This window comes from Megalops cyprinoides, chromosome 3, assembly GCF_013368585.1.
Source record: "Megalops cyprinoides isolate fMegCyp1 chromosome 3, fMegCyp1.pri, whole genome shotgun sequence".
Classification (NCBI taxonomy): Eukaryota; Metazoa; Chordata; class Actinopteri; order Elopiformes; family Megalopidae; genus Megalops; species Megalops cyprinoides.
Genome location: NC_050585.1, coordinates 21893247 through 21920694, shown reverse-complemented (window position 1 = coordinate 21920694; position 27448 = coordinate 21893247). Strand labels below are relative to the sequence as shown.

General features: G+C 44.3%; 3 protein-coding genes across 3 annotated transcripts; 1 reads left to right on the top strand and 2 right to left on the bottom strand.

Annotated features, from left to right (window-relative positions):
* Positions 1 to 1792: 1792 nt before the first annotated feature.
* Positions 1793 to 4014, top strand: c3h17orf97 (chromosome 3 C17orf97 homolog). The gene is made up of 2 exons (XM_036523757.1): positions 1793 to 2054; positions 3599 to 4014. The coding sequence occupies exons 1-2, from the start codon at positions 1793 to 1795 to the stop codon at positions 4012 to 4014; spliced, it is 678 nt and encodes a 225-aa protein (XP_036379650.1).
* Positions 4015 to 7275: 3261 nt separating this feature from the next.
* On the bottom strand, positions 7276 to 8807 carry LOC118773938 (refilin-B-like). The gene is made up of 3 exons (XM_036522975.1): positions 8606 to 8807; positions 8080 to 8149; positions 7276 to 7687 (listed from the first exon to the last, which is right to left on the bottom strand). The coding sequence occupies exons 1-3, from the start codon at positions 8805 to 8807 to the stop codon at positions 7372 to 7374; spliced, it is 588 nt and encodes a 195-aa protein (XP_036378868.1). The 3' UTR covers positions 7276 to 7371.
* An 8137-nt stretch (positions 8808 to 16944) lies between these two features.
* On the bottom strand, positions 16945 to 26652 carry LOC118775519 (apoptosis-inducing factor 3-like). Its single transcript, XM_036525475.1, has 18 exons — positions 26591 to 26652; positions 26050 to 26159; positions 24503 to 24612; positions 24160 to 24204; positions 23739 to 23820; positions 23408 to 23520; positions 22687 to 22773; positions 21977 to 22068; positions 21351 to 21481; positions 20592 to 20707; positions 19905 to 19976; positions 19414 to 19477; positions 18900 to 18976; positions 18493 to 18610; positions 17916 to 18014; positions 17712 to 17787; positions 17530 to 17634; positions 16945 to 16978 (listed from the first exon to the last, which is right to left on the bottom strand). Exons 2-18 carry the CDS (start codon positions 26156 to 26158, stop codon positions 16945 to 16947), a joined length of 1530 nt encoding a protein of 509 aa, XP_036381368.1. The 5' UTR covers position 26159; positions 26591 to 26652.
* Positions 26653 to 27448: the final 796 nt, after the last annotated feature.

Genomic DNA, 27448 nt, shown 5'->3' with positions numbered 1-27448 from the left:
TTGCACCTTATACAAATTAGTGGGCTGGACATCGCTGTCCCTACACAGACAGCTACATTGGTATGTTTTCATATACAAAGGCCTGTTGGGTAAACTACCCCTTTACCTCTGTAGTCTTCTGTCTTTCACCACTAACAGTTATTTAATTAGGTCTGCTAGGTGGTTACTACTTCGAGTTCCCAGGGCTGTTACAGAATTAGGCGAGACTGCTTTTTCTTATTGTGCACCAGAGGCGTGGAATAGTCTACAAAGTATTCTACATTTAGCCGTATTAGTGCCCCTCGGTGAGTTTAAATATTTGCTTCACAATGCTGTGCAGGAGGAGTGTAAATGTTTCCTATAGTCTGGATTGGTTAATTGATGTTATGTTGCTGTATATTCTAATGCTGTAATGTCTTACTTGTAATGTAATGTCATGTAACTGTTTTAATGTTCCCTGCTGTCCTCTTGGCCAGGTCACCCTTGCAAAAGAGATTTTATATCTCAACGGGTTTTTATCCTGGTTAAATAAAGGTTAAATAAAAATAATAAAAAAATAAACCAAATACGTTTTGTCCCACGAAATCGTCTTTAAAAACAGTGTCACCTAGTGGACAATTACTCTAAGTAAAAAGTTTCTTTTGCTATTTTTAAACCGGCTCTTTCCATTAGCTTGCTCCTTAACTTGATATTTATGGGGGAAAAAGAATTAAGGTAATTGAGAAGTCACGTACTTTACATGTAAGAATGCCGTGTGCTCAGCATGGCTTGCCAAGGCTTCTTCTCTGTTGTTCTAGTGGTTTAGCAACTGCTCCACCTTGTGGTTATAATCTATAATTCACGGACACCTGGAATAGTCCTTCTTTCATCTGAACTGGAACCTTGCACACAACAGGTAAGGACAGGTTGCAGATCGGACCTAAAGACACCATTATCTATCATTATCATTGTGGGTAGCAGGTTTGTTTGTTTTATACCAGCCCCTGGCATATGCACTAAAGGCGGCTCCCCTGAGCGCTGCCCCCAGTACAATCTAGTATGTTGTTATTCAACTTTCATGTACTAACAGTGGCATATTTTCCCTCCTCCACAATAGCCTCCTTCCACCACTAAAAAGCAGTGTAGCCTACATGATTGAATGTTATCGTATGAGAAAATTACCAGCCACAGTGACGCAGACAGTTAATGACCGAGTTATTAAAAATGATTAGAAAAAGTGATGTGAGGGCCCGCCCGCAAGGTATTTGAGAGAGAGAAAGAGAGAGAGAGAGAGAGAGAGACGATGAACCATGGCATTAAAATCAGCTATCTATCCTATCGGCACTGAAGGTTATGCTGGAGAGCAGAATAATGTTGTCGAGAGCTCACGGACAATAATTCTCGCATATGTACTGAGTGAGGATCGTGTCTTTGGAGCTCATCCTGTTCAGTTACGGATCTGTAAATCTGCGCAAACGCAAACGTTCGTGATGTACTGTTGCCATGGAAAAGCGTCTCTTGGCAGCACGAGCGCGCTGGCGGAGCCTTGCCTTTTTCAGACAACACAGCAACAGATACCAAAGTTTTAGTAACTGAACAATGAAGGGAAAAAATCATACTCCGGTTCGTTAACTTAGTTCTACATTAAAAGCAATCCTTACAGCCAGCCCTTTCCATTCTTTATTAGCTAATGCTTATTAGCTAGTTATGTTATGCGTGGAAAATCTGTACTGAACAATTTTCTCTTTATATCGAAAACAAAACTCTGTAGATTTAGAAAGCCAACTGCAAACAAGCTTAAAAGTGATCTAAGACAAAGGAGTAGGTTAAAGTCATGGCAACTCTAACTTTACGCCGAGGAGGACGGGAGAAAGAAGCTGTCGGAAACGGTACTGAATTCAAACTGATCAATAAAACCAAGGATTTACCCTCGCTAATCCGGGAGAAGGCTTGCCATGGGCTCCCGGCTTCCGAAGTCAAAGACAGAGAGAAAAGGAAAAAGAAGAAGAAAGACACGACCAAAGACAAAAAGAAGGCGGCCAACAGCTCAAAGAAAAGAGGTCACTCCAGCACGCCATCAAACTCCGACGACACAGGTTTGTGCGGTGACTTCTGATTAGTTGTTGTTACTAATGAATTAAATTCGTTTTATGTAGGGCCTACTGTCGCGTGAATAGCCTACTCATTGCAGAGTATTTACGACACAGTAATTTGGATGTTATTAACCCAATATCCACTGATATTCTGGACTCAGGGTCTGACCTGTGTGTAACAGGTTGATTTAAAACGTCCAAATGTGTGTGTCTGTATGACCCCATGACGTAATGTTTTTTAGGTCTTCTAGTCCTCTAACTATCGTGAGTTGGTTTAGTTAACAGGAACGGAACCTTATACAGAACAGGTTTTATGAGAACATTTTAACCCTCAGATTACAATGGGTTGAGTGTCACGGAACAGCAGACCAGCCACTCGAGTGTCGCGGCGGGATTAACCTGTAATTCAATTCTACTCTTTCATTGTCTCTCCGATACATGCATAGATCGTCAGGAGAACACTGGCAATTAGAAAAAGAATTACTCACCTCCTCAGTCATCCACCTTGGCTAAACAAGCCTTACTAGCCTTACAGTCAATTGTCAGATAATAGGCTACCATATGTATTGCCTCTTAACATAACCCAACGAAATGAACTTGTACAGTACTAGCGTCAGTAGAGCCCGGAAAAAGCCTTTGTCTCGTTACTCGGGCTTTCCTCTTCTGTACTCTGAAATAGGACCGTTTATCACATGGATAAGAATTTAGTAAAATTATAAAACGTCGACCCACCGTTTCCATGTAAAGTCACAGTATCCACTCCATTCCACATTTTACAGGGGGGAAAAGTTGCCTATGGACAACCTTCTCCTTTTGCACTGGTTATGAAACCATGCAATTTGTCCAAATTTATTCCTATATACTCTTACAACTGCAGAATCCTTTAGTTTCGGCTCTGGAGATGTATCTTCAAATGAGCAGCTTGTGGATGTCATCATTCCATAAACTGGACCAGATGGCTCCATATTCAGCCTCAGACAGAAGGGGACAGTATGACCCCATGTCTTCCTTTTAAAGTGTACATCAGCTGTTTTAAAAACAAATTTGTTGCTCCTCACCTTTGCTCAAGTATAAATCCACATAGTAGAGCACCTGTTTTTTGTTAAGAAATATAATCGTCTGAGGTTGTCTGAATGTCTGCTGTTCCACATCAGCTGAACTCTCAGGCAAATCCCAGAATGTACTGCTGTCTCTCTCTCTCTTCATCGACCTAATTCACTGTTCATGCTGTGCAGAGAGGAGTTAGTTGAAGGATTTCAGCTGAAATCACAAAATGAAGGACTTAACTGATCCAGGATAGCAATCTGAACAGCATTTTTGGCTCTGAGATGGTAAAAACACTGGCTTGTTTCTTGGGATCTGAAATCAGGTAGAAGGGAAATGTAACTTAAATATGTGTGTGAGATAACATCAAGAAATGAAAGGGAGAGTTCACTGGTTCAGCTCCTTTGGATGCATGCTAAACTTTAAAGTAAGGGACAACTTAAATTACATTTGTTTTGTGGATTTAGTGTTTCTCTGAGGTCTCAGCACATGTCCTCCCCTAGATAAGCCTCTGTCTGAGCCTGTCATCAGCACATCCCCTGTTCGGACCAGAGCAGAGCCAGAGAGAACCGGTACCCCGCAGGCCAAACTCACAGGCCAGCCCAGACCTCGGGGGGAGAAAGGGACCAGGAAGAACAGGAGGAAGCAGGAGGAGGAGTCAGTGCCAGAACCTGCAGTAGCCCCACCTACTGCCTCACCTCAAGAGGAGGCCAGCCTCAGCAGCTCCGCCCAGGAGAGCCTGAGGTGGGAGGGGGTTAAGGAGGACCCCGCAGAGGAGGAGCAGAGACTGGAGATCTACAGAGCCAACCGACGGAGGCGCTACCTGTTCGCCCAGCAGGGGCTCCCTGCCAATGTCATGCCTGCTGCAGTGCAGGAGTGGGGTCACCTCATACAGGGCGGAGTCGGAGGCACAGCGTAGACCCAGCCCACATTCAACCTCAGTCGACAAGGGGTTTCCCAAAACCCTCTCTCAGGATGGTCCACTCTCAGGGGAGGGACTGCAGTCCCCATGTGTGGAAGAAGAAGAGCAGACGCAGGGAGCCTAGCCTATTTAGGCCCACAGAATTCAAACATTCCTTAAACAAATTTCACGCATGATCACTGAGGAAAATTGAGCTCAGTTAATTGCTATGGTGTGTTTTTTTGCATTATTTGCTACAAGATAATGCTTCAGATTCAATATATGTTGTGTGGTGCTGGAATGAGTTATAAAAATGTTTCAGTTATACTGAGAAGGGACAGTACTGACTGAGAGAACCGTCAGTCCTTAAACTGTCCTGCATGGGGCAGTCTAATCACATTACTGGTACTGGTACTCAATGTGACACTGGCACTGATGTTCCATTGATGGAAATTTTCCCATCCAATTCTTGTAAGCTACCTCCAAGTAATATATCCACCATGGAAAACGAAGACCCGCAGACTGATGGCTAGCATGTCACTAAATCCATTTCAATTACACTTCATATTGTTGTTGTCTCAATTGTAGTTATTGTCCTGTGATGATCAGTTTAAAGTTTAATGGCAGGTATGGATACCTCATCTTGTCTTTATAAGTTATTCATGAGCTTCCACAAATCTGCAGTGCCTTGGGGCTATCGTCATTGTTGATAATGATGTAGGTGTTTTTGTTCAATGCAGCTGTGTTGTAACTGCTGTAAAGCTTCTTAATCACATTGAGATGATGGGGATCTGCATGGACAGAAAAGGAGTCTGAGTGCAAACACCACAAGGCAGCAACCGGCGAAAGCGGTCAGTGCACACAATATTCCTCCAGTCTCTTAAACTCATCCTCAAAGCTGCAGCTTCGCCTGTTGTACTGAACCGAGAGTATGAAATAAGTTTTTATGCCAGAACTACCTCTTCAGGCTCATTTAAATTTTAGCCTTTTTTGCACACGCATGTACACTCCATGTACAAAAAAAGGGATATCCTGTTAAAACAGGACAAGGACAAGTGTTTATTGAACACTTGTCATGTCATCCCTTATAAAATCTTTTAAGGTAAGCGTATTTGTGCCCCATTTTACTACAGTAAAATTGTGTCATATGCCAGGCATGGAATCCCTTTTTCCTTGGGGATTTTGTAGCAAAAAGTCTCTTCTTGGGATGTTCATTGACAAAGGAAGCCTCCTCTTCAGAGATGGCCGGGACGAGAACGCACACATCTTTTCATGTGCTCTCTAGCAGATGGAACATCACATTTCTGGCAGCAGCCTGGAGTTCAAAGGCAAATGACAATGGTGGATTTAAATGAGGCCCATTCTCACACAGGGACAGCAATGACCACAGACTGGAGCACAAGGTCACAGGCCTTACCCAGAGAACACTAAGGAGGTGCCGGTCATGGGGGACACCTGCATGTACAACGAGAGGATGGATCATGCTTTTTTGGGGTTGGGTCAGTCTAACAACTACTGTTGTTTAATTTTCCTTGACTTTTAGGAATTTAACTGAAACAAGTGTAATGTTTCTTTTTTCTTTTCTTTTTATTTTTCTGATTCAGGTTGTTCATTAATCATAGCATCACCAAACACACTTTGTGATTTAAAAATAAAAACACAGGAAAAAACCTCTTGAATCTGTCTAAGAATTAAAAGAGAAAGACCCATTTTTATTAATCCCAAGTTATGAACAGTCAACTCTATAAAAATTTCCCAAATTTTGATTGAGTATGTTGCCATTGCCTCTGTTTTCAGAAAACCATTTGCCTTTCAGCTGAAAAAACAACACAATAACTCATATTATTACACAGCATGCTCTTTTCATACACATTAATTTAATAAACATTACATTGCTCTAAGTGAATGATTTTAATGTACAGTTGATGGAGCTTACAGAGATGCCACACCACCTCCTGCTGTTCATTCCTTTGCACTGCACTACCACCGTCTTCAGACAGATGGCGCACGGCCTTACAGGGCTCAGTCTAACTGCTCAAGCAAAGTAGTTTAGCTTCCATATGGCACCTGTCAAAGGACGTTGCTATTTGCTTTGCTTCCTTCATTCAGCATAATTAATTATGTATACACACACACACATTTTTTTCAGGTACTAAAGATTTTGTATCTATTTTGTGTGTGGAACCACTAATATATTAACACTAACATAAATATGAGTTTTCATAGGTGTACACAACTGTCTGTGTGCTCCATCTGGTGGAGAGAATGATGAAGTACACATTCCATTTCGACTGAAATTTGTAAGTTCTGGTCATATTTACACTCTATTTCTGAGCTGTAAACCTTGTGTCACTGCAACCTGAACAGAGTCATTAAAACAGGTTTCATCCAGACTGGTGTACACACTCATTGTGTGACTGAATGGAGCTACTTTAGTTCAGAATTGGCCTAAAACATGAGCATGTGACAATCTGGTTTAACCCCATGTTAATAACCCTGATTCTGAACGGTATTTCATTTGAGGTTCATTTGCCAAGAGTTTAAAACTGTAAAAGGTAAACATGGCCTCACATGGCCCCATGCATCTTTTCCCTGCTTGCATTCAAAAAATACACAATGTTCTAATCAAGCTGTTCCGACGTTTCAGTAATGTAATGATGTTGCAATAACATTGCAGCTACATTGTGGGCTGCATGTTAGCTGGGTGTCCATTGAGAGATGCTATACTATACAGTGAGCAGGGAGATACTTCAGTTTGTGCTGCTCAGTGTTTGCCTGAACACTGAGGCCCTCCGGAAGCAGAACTCCAAACCACGTAACCACACCACAGAGTCCCGCCCTGCCAGGCAGTGCATCTCCAGAGAGGAGCCACCAGCGTTCGAGACGTTACCTTCATATGTTTCCATCCTGATGCTGAGTTTCCTCTTCCTCCATTCCTGGAATAACATTCTAGGATGGTTCAGATTCTGTTCTGTGGAAAATCTCTTGTCTCAGTTTTCCAGAGCATGTGTGTTTATGTGAGGGAGTGTGTGCCCAACTGCATGTCTGACACTGTATGTGGATATATGTGTGAGTGTGTGTGTGTCTCAGTGAGTGCCTGTGAAAGTGTTTGTGTGTGTGTCTGTAATTGTGTGCAAGACTGTGTGTATGTGTGTGTGTGAGTGACTGTTTCTGTGAGTATGTATGTTACCGTGTGTGTGTGTGTGTTTGAGAAAGAGAGAGAGAGAGAGTGTATTTCACTGTGTGTGTGTAAGTGTGTGTGTATGTGCAAGGGTGTGTGTGAGTGTTTATGCTGCTGTGTGTGTATGAGTGTGTAATGGGGGCTGGAGCTTGGTGCTAAAGCTCCAGTTGGGTGACGGGCGTCCGGGCTCACCCTCATGGGGCGGCCGCGCTCTCGCCCGGCTCCAGCTCCACCCTGGAGAGGAAGCGTCTGGACAGCCTGCTGAAGTCAAGGTGCAGCTGGGTGGTGTAGAAAGTCTGGGTGCATTTCGGGTACACGATGGTGGTGCTCTGGTGCCTTTGTGCCCGTGGGCGGGGGAAGAGCTCCAGCTGGGTCTTATAGTGCCTCCAGGTGCTGTGAGACAGAGCTACAACCGTCTGGCTGCAGGACTCCAGCGCAAGGCCCTGCGGCTGCAGCCACACGCCGTCAATATAGTGCCGGTCAGAGTCGTAGCGCACAGATGATGTATACCTACGCCAGGCAGAGAGACAGGTGAGCACATCCTGGTGATCCAGCATTACACAAGTATTACACGAACCCCAACATACTTTTTACTCTTTTAGTAAATATTTAGCACTTCCACCTGTACTCTAGCCCCTGTGCTATGGTTCCCATGGTTGGATGGCAGACCCTCATCTCAGACAGAGCTTTGCCAATGTCTTCGGTAAAAACTAAGTAGTGTAAGCAGATTACACAGCCTGTGAGGCTTGAGAACCGTAACTACTCCACAGCAAGCTGCCCTGGGCATCTTCTGTCAAAGACACAATAATGCGGAGGGCCACGCCATGCAAAGGGTAATTCTGTGGAGAACAAAGGCTTCACAGACGGCAGAGCCACCCGCGGGCTGCTAAGAGTCAAGTTACCGAACTTCTGTTGGGGGCAGGGGGTCGAGCTCCACTCCCTCTCCGTAGGACAGTGCATAAAATCGAGGGACTGATCCCGGCAGGGCAGGACCCTGAAAATGTTTGAAAAAGGGACAATGGCGGAAGGTCATAGGTGTGCTTCCCACAGGACTCTCCATTGTAACCTTGAGCAAAAGGTACTTAACTTGCAGAATTTTAGTTCAATTATTCTGCTGCATAAATTATATGGAGGTTTAGATGAGACGGAAGAATATGAATCCTAATAAATAGGAGTAATACTGTCAGTATGAACAGCCAAGACAGAGGAGGAATGGGATCTTCACCCACTTTGAAGTGTACTGGTCTATTTCCAGATTCACCATCTGTGTTTGTATGTTTTATTTTTGAATTGAAAAGTTGCCCATATGATGAAAAATATGACCTCTTCCATAGGGTAATTATTGCTATTGGAGACGTGCACCTAATTAGACATGGGAAACAACAACGATGGAGAACAATATTAAAACACAGATTAATATTTCGCTACATACCACTGTCCCACAGCTGTCCTCTTCAGAAACCGGACAGCACTGCCCTTCATCGCCGTCAATCGGAGACAGGAGCCAGGAGGTCGGACTGGGACTCGGGGGTACTCCAGAGTCCGGGCTGTCGAGCGCCCTCTGCGCCTTGCCGCTCATGTCGAGGGGGTCTTCGTCGGACACATCCTGGAGGTTCAGTCTTCCCACCATTGCTTCTGTCCCTTAATCAAACTAAACTCGGGATTTAATCTTCTGATGTTGTTTTAGCGCGAGTTCGTTGGATCCAGTATGTCGCGCACTCCCAATTTCAGCACGAAGCGCTTATTACTGTGCCATCAATACTGTCTGTACCATAAACCTAGATGCCAATTATACACAGGGCACTTTCACTCGTCAGCTATTGGAAAATCCCCATAGACGATGGGAGTCCGAACGCAACCTGTCTCACGTTACTTCTGCTTTTGGGTGGTACGGTTTGCGCCACTAGATGCAGATTTCCTCTGAGGTAAACACGCACAGTGTAAGTTCTGATGAAATACTTAGTTCCTTGCCTTACGCGAGTAAACGACGCTCCAGCTAAACTATATTAAACTGCAGACTATAAAACGTCGTGTGTCCACAAATCTACTGTGACAAATTCAACAGGAATATGTTTAAATCTTGGTTTTGTCTCCTTGAGAAGCCAGCGTTGCTTTTGGTGCGCCGCTGCCAGAGGGTATCGCTCGCCTGTGCGCGACCACTCGGAGTTCCCTCTCTCTCAAACGGCTCATTGTCTTCCCAAACAGATGTGGGGTTGAAGGCACCGCCTTTTGACCTCCAGTTGCTGATTGGAGTGTGTCGGGAAACGACTTCGAGGAAACGACTAAACTGGTTATTTTCTTTCCCGCACACCACAGCCTTATCGGAGATCTGTGATCATGATTTTCCAGCCTTGGGCCCCCCGCAGAATCACGAATGTCGTATATAGCAGGGATTCGCAGAGGCGGAGTAATGTTCAGTGAAGATATTACAGTCGTGCGCTGAACAAATCTACGGAAATCTATAATTTTTGACGGAAAGGAAGCGGAGGAAAACATTTCTTTTTATCTCTTAATTGACAGTGAGAGCGAGGAATATGGATACAATGTGGCATTCTCTGATGTCACGTGCGGTTTTCAATGGGCATTGTAAAAAGCGAATGAAACAGCAGACATTTTAGTGAGGGACCCTGGTTCCTGCAGTAGGAGTGCATGCACTGTTGACTCTGCATACGAGTTCCCTCTCTCATACTCTGTACAAAATTGTACACTTTCTGCTTTTGCATGTCATGACTCTCAGAGCAAACCGAGAGCAGTGGCAAAACACTCCTAAATTCTGATTGTGTTGGTCAGTGAAGCAACACAATAATAACTTCAGCCAAGATCTTGGCATTGCAGGTGTTTCTTGCTCCTCTAATCCTCTAATAACCTGTGTCTCCATCAGCCCTACCTGAACCCCATCACACACACATACACACTCTCAGCTGGAGGGTGTCAGTAAAGAGTTTGGGGAAACAGTATGGTCAGTCTGTGACAAAGCCCCCTGCTCAGGCATGATATGTGGAACAGGGGATGCCATATCACACCCTGCTCAGGATGTTTGGGGTAACCCAGCACACAGCTCTGTGGATCTCACAGTTAGAGAGAGGGAGGGATGGTGAAGGAAGAGAGTGAGGGAGTAAGAAAGAGAGGGTGAGTGAAATAGAAAAAAGAGAGTTAAAGAGCGAAGTGGTTGGTTGGGGGGAGGAATTCTGCGGTCCCCTTGGCAACCAGCCTGCAGCTGTCCACCATCACCACCACAGCCACTGGATTTTTTTTTGGGGGGGGGGGAGTGGAAAGTTCAAGTCACCTCTTCAAAGCAGGACCAATGCCAAGACCCCGTGGGTTTTCCTGCTCACGTGAAGCACGCCTTAAAGAACCAGAAAAACCAGACAGCGTGCAAATCATTAAGCCACAAACAGAGGTCTGCACTCCAGGGCTGCATTTAAAGCCCCTGTATAAAGACCCCTTCCTCCACGCTTGAGTGAAATGGAATTGCCCTCACTAATTATTTTTGCTCTAATGAGAGAGTTTGAGCCAGTCACAGTATTAGGAAAAAAAATAAAAGAAAAACCTTAATGCAATGGGGAGAGAGAGTGCCTCAATCCCGTCCTGTGTTTCCTTAAATTTGTTTAAGGAAAAAAGAAAAGGTATTTAAAGGAAAGCCAGATGGTTCACGGCTGCCTCTTACCAAAACAGAGGAACACATGGCTGACAGCCACTCTGTGAAAATGACCTACAAACCTCCTTCCCCCCTCACCTCTCCAGCCCCCCAGGGATGGCTGAGAGGTTGGGGGGGGGCTGTGGCATGTGATGCTTTGGATTGCCTGGAATTTGCTGGTCTCCTTCCCCACAGCTGAGTGATTTACTGAGAAACTGCTGTGGAAACAGGCCGTGGAGGGGCCTCGGGGTGTGTTGGGGGTGGGGGGTCTCTGCTTTGGTTGTTACTCTGCTTAGGTTGTTAGGTCAAAAAAATTAACTCTGCAAAGGCCTCCTGGCCATTGGGGGCAGCCTTTCCACTGGGCTTCATGTTGCTGGTGATGATGTAAATTCACGGCTGTGTTCACAATTGGTTTGTGTTTTTAGATTAACTACCATTTTCACATTTGCCAAATACGTGGGGCATGGGGGGGGGGCAACATGACCTTTGACAGAGTGAGAGAGCAGTAATCTGAGCATGGACTTTGGTGTCCAGTGACCTCAGCTCAAGCATTCAGAGGAATTCTGCCACGGTAGGCCCCATTTTGGTTCTTCATTCTGCTGTTTTCATTATTTCATTTTTGACTTCGTTTGACAACATTCCTCTTTGGGACTTGGGATGGACGCACTTACTCAGTGTGCCCCTGAGGTGGGAATAGACAGCTGTCAAAGGCAAACAAGACTGAAGCTCTTCCCATCTCCAGTCCCTCTTTAGAGAAAGATGAAAAAGCACAGGCCCTGTAAGTGCCTGTTTCCCCTCCCATCTGTGATTCTGTTGCCGTAGAGTGTTTGTGAACACACGCTTCTGGCGCACATTTAGCTCGCTGTCACTGAAGTGGTGGCCATGAGGAATCTGCAGTCAGGGGGGCAGTGTACTCTGTCCATTTCACTGTAAAGAGCACATACATCTGAGACAAATGCAGTGATGGCTTTTGGGAATCATGCCCGAGCTGTACGAATGGGAAACAGATGCCCATGCCCTCAGATAGCACCACAGATAGTAGCACACACACACACACACAAACACACAGACCCAGACACAGACATGCACACACACACATGCACACACACTCTCACACACAGACCCAGACACACAGACACAGTCACACAGACACATGCACACACACGCACACACACGCACGTACACACACACAGACCCCGACACACACACACACGGTCACACACACAGACCCAGACCCACACACACACACACACACACACACACACACACACACACACACACACACACACACACACACACACACAGTGAGATGAAGGCTGCTACATGTGTGTTTAATTTCCAGGCGTGCTCAGCTCCTCCACGATCAGTGTTTAGAGACCCGCTCCATCCCCGACACACAGCTGGTCTGGCCCAGCCCACGCCACGCTAAAAGCACTACAGCCCCCCCCCCCCGCACACGCTCATAAAAGACTACACACAGACCAAATGCTTAAAAACAGGCCCCGTGTTGGCCACTGAGAGCAGAGAACACGCAGAGTGTGTTTTCCCTGGCTAGCGCACCACCCAGACTCATCTGCAGCAGTAAACACAGCAGTTAGCCTGAGGGCTGCGCTGTGGCCACCAGCCCAGCTGCTGCTCCCTTTCATCTGCAGCATTTCCATTTGGGTGAAATCCGATATGTCTGCAGCTCGGAGGAAAGCGCCACAGCGTCAGGACGACAGACGACGGTGGGGGCCGCAGGAGGGGTGAAGGGGGCATGGGGATGAGCCTGGCAGTGATGAAACACCCCCTCTGGCTCAGTGGGGTGACAGTAAAGGGACGGGACACCACACCCCCGTGCCAATGCTCCTCTGGAGAGTTTTGGCTGGCTGCAAACTGGTCATTAGGGTTAGCTGTGTGCTCATCCACCTTCTCCATGAAAACTGCCTGAGGGCCAGACTGCTGGAGGAGATGAAGGGGTTTAGGACTGTGTTAGAGTTGCAGTTTGGTGGTGCTCAGTGTTGGAGCTACAGTTTTACACAAATACCAGGAATATGCTGACATGGGATGGCATTTCTTTGGGAACTTCTAAGGAGAATCTGCAGGGTCAGGGTCAAGAACAGATTCCTTGTGTGTTGACTCCTCCTATCTGCAATGCATTCTGGGTCTTGCAGGCTGGTTGTCACCGTGGCTAGATTGGGGGTGTCTGAGGAGGGCATGTGTGGAATTTGGGGTATCCCTGCGGTAGCAGTGTGGTGCTGTGGTTCTGAGCTGCTTAAATGGAGATGGGAAGACAGATAATCCCTGCAGTTCTGATTTCCTGTGTTTGGTGTGGGTCTGTCACTGAAATCTACATTTTTGGAGAAACTCACAAAAGCTGAAATTCTAAATAATTTACACTTGATGTTGCCTATTCATAGATCGGAGCCTGTATGTCCCAGAGGAAGTTGTGGCTATTCAGAAGGTTAATGTTTTGGCATAGAGCTGATTAGATCTGCCCCCAGTAACTGAATTTAAGTCCAATAAGTAACCAGTATCATGTTCAATTTCTCATGTTTATAACAAACCAAATTTCATGCAAATTGGTTCAGAATTAAACGAGTTACAGTTGATTTTCTAGAGAAGTCTGCATCTCTCAATACACATTGTATTTGTTTACTAGTGGATCTTGGCCGCTCCAATATGGTAGACATGCAGACGCATAGCAGCGACATACAGCAGTGGCCAGTGAGGTATCTACGTTTCAATATCTATGACTCCTACTCTCTCTATCCCATTCAGGGGTTAGAGGTCAGAGGTCAGGAGTAGATTTATATTCTTCCTCACATGATGCCACGACTAAAGTTCCATTACTAGAAACAGCACTAGACCAAACCACAGGGTCTCAGCTCAGAGCAACAGAAGCAGAAATACCAGGCAGCAATAAAACATGTGCTGATTGAATTACTCTCATATGCCAGTTTATGTGAAAATACTCATGACAGATGGCAAATTCTGTCCATGGGATCAACATAAAGGCTTAATAATGTCAATAATGGCAATGTTATTTATAAATACCTGGCAAAGGTATGTGTACCACACAACTCGCTCAATCATTTTCTTCCATTCCAACACATATTTGGAAAACATTAATATTTCTGAAAACTGAATATGCATCATCTCTCGACACAGATAGAGAAGGCCTCCAATAAAATGGGGCCCACAAAGAGCTGTAATACAACTCCAACAGTGTCTGCATTGTATGTTGTACAAATGTGTAAGGCTAAGAAAGGGCCAAAAAACAGCAAAAGTTCTGTCAACCAAAAATAGCTTAAGATACAGATACAGATACAGGAGCATGAGTGTTAAGTGCCTCAGTAGTTAACTACACTTTGAATGTCATTGCAACCTTTCAGGGAAATCTTAGTGCACCATAGCAGATGATTTGACTTCATGTTCAAGGATACTATTCTGAACAGGCACATACCACCCTCTAGAGGACATTTACTGTTATTATCAAATATAAAAATTGAAAAATTATTTTAAAAACTAAGGAAACTGTCAACAAGTATGATTTGAAAATACTGTGAAATTCAGTTACAGCAGAAACTCGTTGTAATACAGAAGGGACAACAAAAGCACATTGTTAACAAAAAGATTTTGTTTTTGGTCTGTGGGTTTGTTGTCTGTCAGGTGAGGCTAAGTTTTATGATGCGTTTGAACACAGAGCCAGTGGAGACTTGTGAAAGATATGCTTTATTTTTGAACTCAGTACAAAAACAAAGGCCCCTCAGTGAAGACTCTCCACACACTGTGTGGTGAGATCTGGTCACTGGCATTCAGTGGCAATATCAACATCAGAAATATTAATACTCATATTTCCTCTGAGAGACCCAAGGGCTGTCTCCCGGTCATAGTTCCAGTGTGACCATAAGTTCCCATAACAGTCTTTTAAGAGTCTGATTAAGATATCTTAACCACAATGTTTAACGATTTACCTCTGCTCTTGTCAAAATTCTGTATATGATTATGATGCCAGGATGGTAATAACTCAATGTGTAAGGGCTATGAGAAGCGTTGAATCGCCACAGATGAATCCCAATTAGGCCTAACTAATAAATTTGTGATTTAATCCCAGATTTGAGCCGCTGGGCAAATATGTGATTTTAGTCCTGGATCTGAATTTATCAGTGAAATGCTGCTGAGATGGGATCATCATGGCTCCTGTGTCCTCAAGAGAAATACCACTGCATACCAGCCACTACCTTTCCGTAAGCATGTAAGTGCTCCCTCATACAAAACAGCCTTTACACAACAGCAACATTAGAGTTTTACATGGTGACCTTGTTTGGAGCACCAGGGGCCTGAGATTTCCTGTATCACGTTTGGACAGGACAACACAGTATTCGCACTGAAATGTCAGCTACATCAGCAACAGTCTCTCTGTAAATCAGGAGGATCTGTAGCACATGACAAAACAGGGATGTGTCTGTGTGATGGATGTTGTGGAGCGACCAGCACAGTAATACACCCAGATATTTTGGCAAACTGCTACAACATGGGGGTGCTGCTCTAGCACCTGAATGGATTAAAAAGACACCTGTCAAGGGATGCTATGTGATTTGTCCTATCAAGCATAAGGCTTTACGGCGTGTGACTGATGTTGAGTGTTTTTGTGGACCTGTATAAAAACATTTATTCCTGTCGGTTAAGTGCAGAGCTGGAGAGTCCACAGTGCAGGGCGTGTTGCACACATTTTTAGCAGTGCAGAGAGAGAGAGAGAGGCACAGCAGTTCTTTTGTAAGAGTCCCGGCAGTCTGATCGCGCTCTTTGTGTCATGCTGGTGCGGCTCATTATGCACTGGTCTTTTTGTCATCACTGACTAACTCAGCGCCCTCCTCCATTGACTTCACCTCTGTGTGCTGTGTCCCTAATCTCTCCCACTGCCCTCCATCAGCTTGTCATACAGCAAAGGGCTGCAGACTAAATCACATGTTCTTTTAGTCCTCTGCATAACTCTGCACTGCTGCCAACCTCAACTTTTTTCATGGGATTTCTGCCCCTCTGCCCAAAGAACATTTGTCCTGTCAGATGTGTGATATGAAAGAAGAAACACCAGTACAGGGAACGATTAAACAGAGGAATCTCTCTTATGCTTGTTGTTGGAGATACAGTTGTCTGTTGTCTGTTGTCTGTTGTCCAGTTGGAGATACAGTGGGATCCATCAAACAATGCCAGTGTTTTAAAAGGGACAGCAAGTAGAGGTAAAGGCTTCTTTCGCCTGTGGGTTGCTGGTTTTATTCCCAGACGGGCCACTTCTGCTTCATCTTGGAGTGAGGCACTTAAGCAACTGTGCTTTAATAACCATAAACATAAATAGCTTTGATTCAGCTGTATAAATAGAAAATGTGTAGGTCTAAGCTGCTATGGATACTGATGTTTGCTAGGCCAATACTGAGAGAAAAGGCAGTTTAAAAGGTGGTATGAAAGTGATGTCATTAGAAAGAATTCTGTCGCCATTTTAGGTAAATTACAAATAATGTCACCTTCAGACTGCAGTCAAATAGGTCTTCAACATTGCCTTCACTTCTGAGGAGGAAAAGTAAACATTCCTCCGGCATTGTTTTAAAATGACAAATGAAACCTTTACAAAAACAGCAAGAGTGATCGGCTGGAGTCTTGGAACAAGACAGCCAAGAAATCAGCCAGACAAACTACTGCACCACCTGTGCTTTCATCATCAAATAGCCGGGTCTTCATTTCATTCAGTTCAATTCAGCCGTGCCAGCAACGACCAGACCATTGGTAACTTTGACTGACTCTCATTTCCTGAGCCGACCTGTTCAAAAGCATTCCATAATGCTTTGAGCTGAAACTTCCATTTTCTGAATGCTGATGGTTTGAATTCACAATTTTTCAAAGTCATCCAAATTTTTCAGTTTCAAATAATGGCAATATGAGAAAAAAGCTACTGGAGCATAATCAGAAGGAAACACGATTTCAGAAATTCCCCCCAAATGGTTACACTGTGAATAATGTGTTTTACAGAGGCAAGAAAACGAAAAGTAAGGAAATAAAAGAGAAATGAGAAATGACGGAAGCAATGAGAGAAACTGGGGGACACTGCGTGCTCTGGTCGGAGAGGTACTGTAGACATGGAACACCTGGAGTATCAAGGCATCTTCAACCAGCTCAGGTCATCAGACCTTTAAGGTAGGTGAGAAACACAACACAGGAATGAACAAAATTTCAGAGGCCAAATCAGACTTTACCAAAATCAGACCTCAGCAAACACCACTGCAGTATCTTATATCCTCTTGTTGCACCTTACAGTACTGTCCCATGTCAAGGTAAAATGTGTACATTATTAAATATACAAACAAAACCAAAACGTGAAATCGTTTGGGGACATTGTTCGTGGCTCTGATACCACATCTCTAGTTCTGCTTCATCATTTGTTTTAGTACAATGATCCTCAAACTCCTAAGGAGGTTCAGGTAATTGCAGCTAAGCATTGTAATGGGACAGTGTTACCACATTATCACCCCTTTATCCTGAGCCTTGAAGCAAACTGTAGCCCAATATACCTCTAATATTTGAGCATGTACTTTTTCAAAATATGAAAAAAAAACACTGCAGCCCAAATACTCCTACTAACTTGAGCATTGCTTTTTCAAAAGTGGAAAAAAGCTTAATGTAGCCCAAATGCTCCTAATATTTGAGCATGTGCTTTTTCATAGAGGGAAAAAATGCATACTTTGCCTGGGCCTTTGAGATCACTTTCCCCGCCACCATCTTTTCTGCCACTTGGGAGACTGCGGGGTCAAAGTTTAGGCCGGCTACTGCCACCACCTCGTCATCCCTGTTTTAAAGCAGAGGTGAAGAGGAATGCAAAATGCCATTTCCCTTGTTCGATTTGGCTGCTGCTGATCCACTTACTTGATATAAAATGCGAGGAACTTCATGTCTTCCACTTTTCCCTTCAGCACCAGCTCAGTGTATCCTTCTCCATAGCCTGCATGTTGTCAATGAGAAAAAAGTCAATATTACACATTTTTTTCATTTTCCAAAAGTGAAAGGTTATCTTAAGGCCTTAAGGCCAGATTTCTGTCCCTCACCTGCCCACTGGAAAGGGTCACTCACCTGCGTATCGGATGGTGTTGCCTACTAGCACAGTCCAGTAGAATGGGACAGAGTTTAGTTCAGCCTTCCTGTTCAGCATGTTTAAAGCTGCAACTCTTCCTGTGGAGATATCAGACAAAAAAACCAAGGATCTGATTCTGTGTTCCATTCCCCCACACAGAACAATGGCCTTCCTGCAGTAGTATTCTGGCCTGTGATTCTCCTGCCGCATGGCTGAAGCGTAGCAGGGCTAAGCCTTGGCTGTCCTTCATGTGAAACCTCCTGGGAAAACGCGTGGAGAGTGGTGTAGGGGGCAGTCTCTCCTCTAGACTAAACAGAAAGCCAATGCCCTGGTGCAGTGATGGGGACATTGCTCTGTAGGAGGCGCTGTCCTTGGGATGAAACCAAGGTAGTGATTCTCTAAGGCCATTAAATACCACAGCATTTATTCAAAGTTCCCAAACAGGCTAACTGATTTTGGACACCTCACCATCCCCCTACAGCTGATTATCTGTGCAATGGATTCCCCTGGTTGTCATGGTAAACAATTAGCACATTAACAGTTTACTTCTTGGTTAAATAAAAGTGAGGACATTACCCTGAGCTTGGGCCATCTGCCAGTGACCGATGGTAACCATCTGGTTTTCTGACATGGCAAGGGGGAAGCAGGCCACATCCCCAGCACAGAACACATCCGGGACGTTGGTCTTCATGAACTGTGAGAGAGAGACACAGAGACACCCCACTGTATGTGTGTGTGTGTGTGTGTGTGTATGTATAAATGTGTGTGTGTGTGTCAGTGCGCATGCCCCCGCCCCCACACACACACACACGTACACACAGACACTGACACGTACACAAACATACGTTAACACAAACATTAACACATCTACATACACACACGGACATTCATACACACATGTACACATAAACTTTACCATATACATGCACATACACACATATATACACACAGATTTAGACATCCATCCTGTGAATAGGTTTTACCTTGTCTACAGTGACAAACCTCTTGGGGTCCAGCTCCACTGGGCTTCCCTGCAGAAATTCTGAGTTGGGGATAACACCTGGAAAGACAGACAGAACAGTACAAATGATCTGTAGCTTTCTGCTGGAAGTGGAGGTAGAAGATACACAAACTGGGCAATTAGTTTAACTGGATTTTTTTGCACATGGAAACCATTTTGCAATTCTGTACATCTCTATTTCATATTCTACAGCTACAGACATTTGATATACGGACCAGATATTCAGCTCTGTACTCTGTACTCTTCACATTGAAAGTCCTGTCTCTATCATTGCTGAACCTTCAAGCATTGTGCTCTGTTTTGCTGGTTGGTTATGAACGTACTTGAAGGCATGGTCGAAAACAACACCCGCAGCTAGTGTAGCAATGCAAACAGCGTCCAAATTCCTATTACTGACTAAACAAGGGAATAGAAAAGAAGGAACACAGCAGCTAAATATCTGATCACAGCAGACAATATGGAGGCAATGTACTTACCAATCCCCACAATCAAGACATCAGCAGGCAGAACTGCGCCACTCCTCAGCACTACCTCTTTAACCTGTGGAAAGAGTAAAGGATTTCATTTGCAGTTTTCCCACTTTATATTCCGTTCTGCTATTGGCTACCTGATTTCACAGGTGATTGAAACAGGGTGTCATTCACAAATAATGAAATGGAATGAGTGAATCTACATTTCTGTTTCAGGTCAAATGAAATCTAAATCTTGACCCATCAGCTAATAATGAAGCTACAAACCTATGGCCAATAGCAGTTCAAGCTTTGGGTTAGGCTTTCTAAATGAACAACGTAGTGAAAAGAGATGAATGTAAAATAGACAAGATTTTTACTGTCTTTTCAGAATCTGAATGTTGAAAATAGGTCTTTCAGCTCTGTCCAGAGCTCTTTGAGACATACACACAATCATGCACACTCACAGACACAGACACACACACACACACACACACACACACACACAGAGTGGCTACCTTTCCGTTTTCTCCCCTGACCTCGGACACACTGTCATTCATGTAGAATTTCACATTCCGTCCCGCCAGCATCTACAACAGGATAGAAATGACCAGGTCAACATCTCCCCATACCCCAGCAGAGCCGTTTCACCCTACCAAAAGCTGGACCAAGGCTCTCCTGCCTGTTGGCTGAAGATAAGCAGGGCTGGGTGTGACGGAGTGCCGTCACTACGGTTGAGTATGCGCTCTGACTGCCATACCAACGAGCCTGGCTCTTTGGCGTCGCGGTCAAAGTCGCATGGTTGGACCTGGGCTCGAGGCCGGGTGGGGTGACTGCTCTCGCCCTTCGCTACACTGGGCTTGCTTAGTATTTTGACGAAAGACCAGTAGGGGGCAGTCTACGCTCTGGACCTTAGAGGAAACCAATGCCATAGTGCAATGACAGGGACAGATGTTAAACTTAGGTCCTGACTCTCTGAAGTCATTAAAAATAACATGGCACTTCTTGTCAAAGGATCCCCAATATCCTGAATAAATTCCCGTCAGGTCATTTATTAATCCCCCAGGTCAACAGACGATACACAATTAGACCACAGCACCTGAGCCTTCTTTTACCAACTGGAATCACCTAGAGATGGAAGTATGGAGAAGGCAAGTATCACAGAACTAACAGTTTCCCATTGAATGCAGTCCGTCTGAACTAACCTGCATGGTGATTTTGCCTATTTCAGGTCCCAGGGTCTTCTGGTATGGCAGCTCGCTGCTGCCTATCACGGTCACACTTTTAGCTTTGTCTGTCATGTAAGATGCCACCTCCATGCCTGGATCACACAGGAGAGGCATGTGAGATGGCAGCCTTTCACTCACAACACCCAACAAAACTCTTACAGCCACATTTGCAATGCTTCCTCTACACCACCGAGGAAAAACAATGACATTTGCAAACACTCCTCAACAATAATAAATGAATTTAGTTCAACCCAGTCAGTGCTAGCTTTTAACATTGACATTTTAAATTAATACTTTGTCACTTCTGAACAAAACAGCATATTTACAACCAAAACAGAAATCTTCTTACCTTTCTACTGTATTCTTACACTTGGCTTTATCATTCGTTTCAAAACATCAGTCATACAAATGTATGGTTTGAAACATTTTCTAATAGTAAAAATAAGTCAAGTCAAAGGGCAGCCCTTCTTATTCAAGTTAACAAGGTTTGCCCCTTTTCAGGTATGGAGTCTAGATCTTGTGGTCTTGGTCTCTGCACCTCTCACGTCCACTATAAACCACATAAGTGGTCTGGCCTTGGTCTGTGGCCTCTACTGGTCTGGCCTTGGTCTGGTGCCTCTAGTAGTCTGGCCTTTGTCTGGGGCCTCTAGTGCTCTGGCCTTTGTCTGGGGCCTCTAGTGCTCTGGTTTAGATTTATCTCTGTGTTTTGCACAGAGTGCAGATTGGCATGGTTACCAATGAAAGACGTGCCCACGATGACCGTCCGGCGGCCAATGCAGGAGTAGTGGATATTCCTGGCATCCTGTGGCGTCTCCAACATCCAGAGGTTCTCGAGGTCTGCACCTGAGCAGTCCAGCTCCTTGGCTCTAGGGGGCAGTGTGACAGTGATGGTAGAGTGAGGCTTTGTGAGCCTCAAAATGAGTGAAGCTACCATGTGCTATCTGGGACTCGCTGTTTTGGACCAATCTCAATATTCTGGTATGGAATGTAAAGTCTTTTCATTAGTACAAGAGGGTCAGTGATTGACAGCCCATCACAAGTAATCAAACTACATTATGCTTGGTGTGTTCTAAACACTGAACCTGGATCAGCATCAGAATTTTTGCATCTAAGAGTTGGGAGTTAGCATAAGGATTGGGTTCAGTGATCCTAGATACTTTCCACTAGGAGATTATTGGCTTGTGGCAATTGCTATTCACCAGACAGGTTAATCTGAAAACCTTTCAACACAAATGACTATCGGTGAAATAGATACATAACATTGGCAAGAAATAGGAACAGAGGTAATAGATATGATAATAACAGAAAGAGGAACCCTGTGGTAGTTGTCCAGTCCGCTCAGGTTGGATCCCGACACTGACCTGCAGCCAGTGGAGATCAGCAGCTGATCGTAGCTCTGTAATGATCCATCAGTGAACGTCACTGTTTTCTTCTCAGTGTCCAAAGACTTAGCCTGCCATAATGACAGAAGAGCAGGTATGCTGAGACCACTGCAATTATTATGACCATCGCACACCAACCTGCCAAAACTACAATAACCACAACACACCAACCTGCCAAAAGTACAATAACCACAACACACACCTGCCAAAAGTACAATAACCATCTCACACCACCCTTCCAAAACTACAATAACCATCTCACACCAGCCTTCTGACTACAATAACCACCACACACCAACCTTGCAAAACTACTACATCCATCTCAAGCCAACCTTGCAAAACTACAATTACCACCTCACAAAAATCTGTCAAAAGTACAATAACTATCTCACACCAACATGCCAAAATGACAATAACCATCTCAGTCCAAGATGCCAGAATGACAGTGACCATCTCATACTAACCTTTCATTTCATTCATTTGTATCAAAACAGGGACCATCGACATCCTGGATGTACTACACATCAGACTGATTGAGTTTCCTACTCTGTATGACCTACTACCATCACAGGGGTGAGGACACGTAACAAACTAACATAAACACAGAGACAAACATGGACACACACACTGACATACATATACATGCACACATGCACACACATACTGACGTTCACACAGCCGGCCTTTACCTCCTTTTGTAGCCACACCTCGATGTCGTACTTGTGGAAGAACTCCATCCTCCGTAGAAGGATGCTGTCACTCTCTACATTCATGACCTGAGAACAGCTGAGTTTCAGTGCGTAGCGTGTCACACACAGGCACACACACATAACACTTTACACATCTTTCATAAAATTATCACTCCAACTGTATGCAGCCTAGCTGGTAACCTTGTGTTACCCGCTCGTCTACATCTATGTTCTTCTGCATTCATTATGTCCTACTATAATGGTCTGTCATTACATTAGATTACATTATTGTCATTTTAGCAGACGTTCTTATCCTGGTTACATTTTTTTGCATATTATCCATTTATACAGCTGGATATTTTTACTGAGGCAATTCTGGATTAAATACCTTGCCCAAGGGTACAGGAGCAGTGCCCAAGCAGGGAACCAAACCAGCAACCTTATGGTTACAAGCCCTATTCCTTACCACTATGCAATACTGCTGCCCTTTCTAGTAATAACAGCATTGGCTGAATCAAAAACAACAACTACAACAAAAACAATAAAAATAATAATTACAGTTATAATAAGCTGGTATTGTGGTCATTTTGTAGCACAGTGTATTGTATGTATACAGTTCTCGCTGTGTTAAAATGCTACCTGAGAGCCACAATTGAATGCAATGCTCCCTGCCCTTAGCCCGCCCTCAGCCCGCCCATGCCCCGCCCTCCCCTGGCCACACCTTGCTGAGTTTGGTCTTGTCGTAGGGCAGCAGGTCGTCCCGGCTCACCATGATGATCCGGCCACCGTAATGCTCCTGCCGCAAGGTCTCCGCACACACCAGAGAGGCAGACCCTGCGCTTGCAGAACCAAACAGCCAGGTTTGGAAAAAAACATTTACTTTAACAAACACCTTATTTCTGTCCTGATTGGCAGGGTGGGGGAGCAGATTTGCATCATACAGAGCGGACAGACAGCAATGTCAGGGGGAACACAGGCTCTTTCTGGGGACACGGCCTACGCTCCCCCTGCGGAACTTCGCACTGTCCTGCGAAACTGGGTCCCTTCCTCACCTCCTCCCATCAGCAGCACGGTGTGGTCGACCCCTTGGACTCTGCTCCCCATCTCCTTCAGCCGCTTGTTCTGCTTCAGATACTGTGGGGAATAAGCAACAACGTCACAACCTCCCTCTTGCTCACTGTACACTATTCTGCACACCTTTACGAAAAAGTAAAAATATGAAAACAGCGAAAATCTGGACAAAATACTTTTCAATTTTATAAACATATGTACCAAACAATTATAAACATACTGTATCAGTATATAAAGATATCAGTTGCTGTCAATTTCATAAATGATGTGTATGCACACGGTGAATTGCAGAATATACCAAAACTGTGTTATTTTAGAGTATGTATTATGCAACACAATGACACTCATAAACCACACATACCTCAGACTTGTTTTGAGATTGGACTGAAAGCTGGACTTTACCTTTTTGTGTATTGATACATGCACCTTGCTGTGTTCAATTTTCACCTTTTAAAGGAAAAGGAAGCCACCATTAGGACCGAGAGCAATCTACAAACATTCATCAATCTATCTTTTTTGACTGAGTCACATACATACACCACACTGAGTCACTGCCTATGGAGTCAGATACAGCACGCTGTGTCAACGGTTACAGAGTCAGTTATGAACTAGCTTGTCCCCAGTCTTAACAAGTCATATACAGCACACTGAGATAATGCTCACAGAGTCCCATAAAGCACACTGAGATAATGCTCACAGAGTCATATACAGCACACTGAGTCACTGTGTTGAAGAGTGCTGGTACCTTGTGGCAGGGTAAGCAGTCCATGCCAGGGTATTCCTCCAGGTCTCCGGTCTTGACGTTGAAGCATGCCCCATGCCAAGGACAACGCACCCGTGTCCCTGCCAATGCCCCTGCCACAGAGATCACCCCATCACTTCCAAAGCTACACACTGTACAGGTAAATCATGTCAGACATGTTGAAAATTGTGTCAAATATTATGCACCAATAACACAAATTCCGGCCACCTTATTGTTATTGCATAGATGTGCATGCGACATCATATTCTCCCATATATGCTTGAAACTGTATGTGTGATAATTGACCTGTCCGGCATAAAGTATGACATATCTGTACCAGTGCTGAAATGTATTTTTACTGTGCCAGTTAATTCACACAATTTCACAAAAAAATGTTTTTGTACAGTCTTTAGAGTCTGCCCGTGACACACCCGTTTTCATTGAATAATAACTCAGTAACTCAATAATAATCGGGTGACAGAGGCAAGGTATTGAAGACAAGATCTTCTCAGCTTACTGTGGCCATGTGGTCTGATTTGCATGAAAACAGATCCTAGTTAAAAAGCAGTCACTACAAAGCAAGCTAGAAACCATTTATGAGACAGAATAGGGAAGGCACTTAACCCACAATTGCCACAGAAAATGTTCGGATGTATAAATGGATAAAATTATAAATTTATATTGTACATTTACAGGCGCTCTTATCCAGAGTGATGTACATGATGTGAATACAATTAACGTTACATTAACATACACCAGTACTGTCAGTACAGCCCACAGAGCAATGGCCATAAACCTCACAGAGAAGGGAAAAAGGAAGAAATGACATGACCGAAATAATGAGCCCGCAGCTCAGTGGTTTTATTGTTCATTAATTTTATTGTTCATTCGCACAGAAGATATTGTTTCCCTAGCACCATCTCTAAAAGATTGCACCTTAAAGTTACAATTAGGTGATTGTGTTTCATGTCTTTGTATCACTATGTACTATAAATCAAGTTTGTTAATTTGATCTCAACTGGAGCTCAAGCTAACAGACTCTGCACTCAAGATAGGGAGTGAACATAAAAATAAGAGGATTATCACGTGCTATTAGTGACAGTCTGATCTGAATGAATCATACTGCTTGGCCATGGAGGAGAAAGCTATTTGATTGGTTCAGATGAGTGATTGACAGCGTAAGGGAGTGAGAGCACGCCTCAGGTTCATGAAGCCTCACTCTCACATCATTAGTCTTTGCCACAGTTCCTTCAAAATCAGATATTCAGCTCTGTGTGCTTTACATCAAATGTTCTGTCTCTGCCATTACTGATGCTATAAGTGTTGTGATTTGCTGGCTCATTACGAGCATTTTTTGGGGGACGGGGCTGCTCTAAAACAGAACTTCCATAGTCAGTATTGGAAAGCATGTAGCAACAGAGCCTCCTGTTACCAGTTGGAACCTCCTAGATGGAAGATGGAAGGAATGCAAGAGTTGAATATCTGGTCATAATAGGATGTGTGTATCTCTGCTTTTCTGCTGTGCTGTTCTTTGACCTTTGACCTCTCACCTTTACTGAGGGGAGCCCCATAATGTGTGCACACGTTTCCAATGGCGCTGTACTCCCCTCCGCTTCGAACAAGCAGCACCGTGTGATGCCCCACTTCCACCTCCATCATCCTGACGAACAGATGGCAGTCAAGCAGTTGATCAGCTGTTTCCAGGTAACACAACCTGTCAATCACTATAATGAGCCCCTTGTGAAGAGAGGGTGGGGGAGCAGGAATGCTTCCCTTCCATCATTGGCTGCATAGTGGATTTGAGTTAACAGCAAAGCTATCTCATCCATGTCAACATCCCAATTTAATCTCCCATCAGAGGTGCCTGCAGATGTGAAAGGGTGGAATCCTCTGGTTACACAGCACAGTGACTCTCACAGTGAGGCTGCACAACCTGTCACCCATCGGATACCTACAGTGATGCAAACTGTCACGAGATATATCGCTATTGCAGCGCTATATAAATAAAATTGAATTGAATTGAATTGAATATCACTAGCAGAACAGGCACACAGCACCAGTGCAGGTGAAGGCTGTGTCCCTGGGCCTTACTCTCCATCCTGCAGCTCAGACTCCACGCACACTTCCTCAGTGATCTCCTCCAGGTCAGAATCCGTGTCCCGCTCTGGAGTGCTCTTGTCTGCGGAGAACACAATTCCAGATATAGAGATTCTAACCATAAGCACTGATCCAGGATCGGCTCCAACTTTTTTCACAAAATGCAAGGGCTTCAGAATTGGGTGAGGGTAGCTGATCCTGGGTTATAGTTAACTGAGGGTAGTGTGTGCACATAGCTCACACTCCGCTCGTTCTGTAAAACAAGGACATTTTCTTCATTGGCAATAAATCACCCTTTAAAGCGCCCATCTTAAATGGTATTTCTCAGTTGATGCTGTTTACGGCGTTACGCTGTATATAAAAATTAAGCACTCCTGAGAAATACGTGACTTAGCAGGCGATCGCGTGCCTTTGTTCCGAAGTAGTTTTCCACAAAAGATACCTAGAAATTTAGAACGAGGCGAAAATACAACATACCAGCAAAATCAGTCATTGATGAATACACTTTTTGGAACTATAGGGACTTTTAGCGGTCGTGCTTCTAAAGCGTGCTAACGGCTGAATACATGAGTGCGTTATGTATGCCGAGAAAGGGCCACGTACAGAAAGATATATCATGCTTTCACAGATACGCCAGATCCTCTTGATGAAATGTGCGGACTTAGCAGACTTTGGAAGGGTCATGCAAGCATATTTAATTATACATAGTAAACATACTGTGAACACTAATATTCTCCGGTATGGTCTTCAAGGACAAAGAGTGTTTATTTAAATTTGACATAAGCAATTCCAATTTTTTCTTTAAAGCTATGAGAACTCGATGCGAAACTGCACGACTGGTAACTCCTAAAC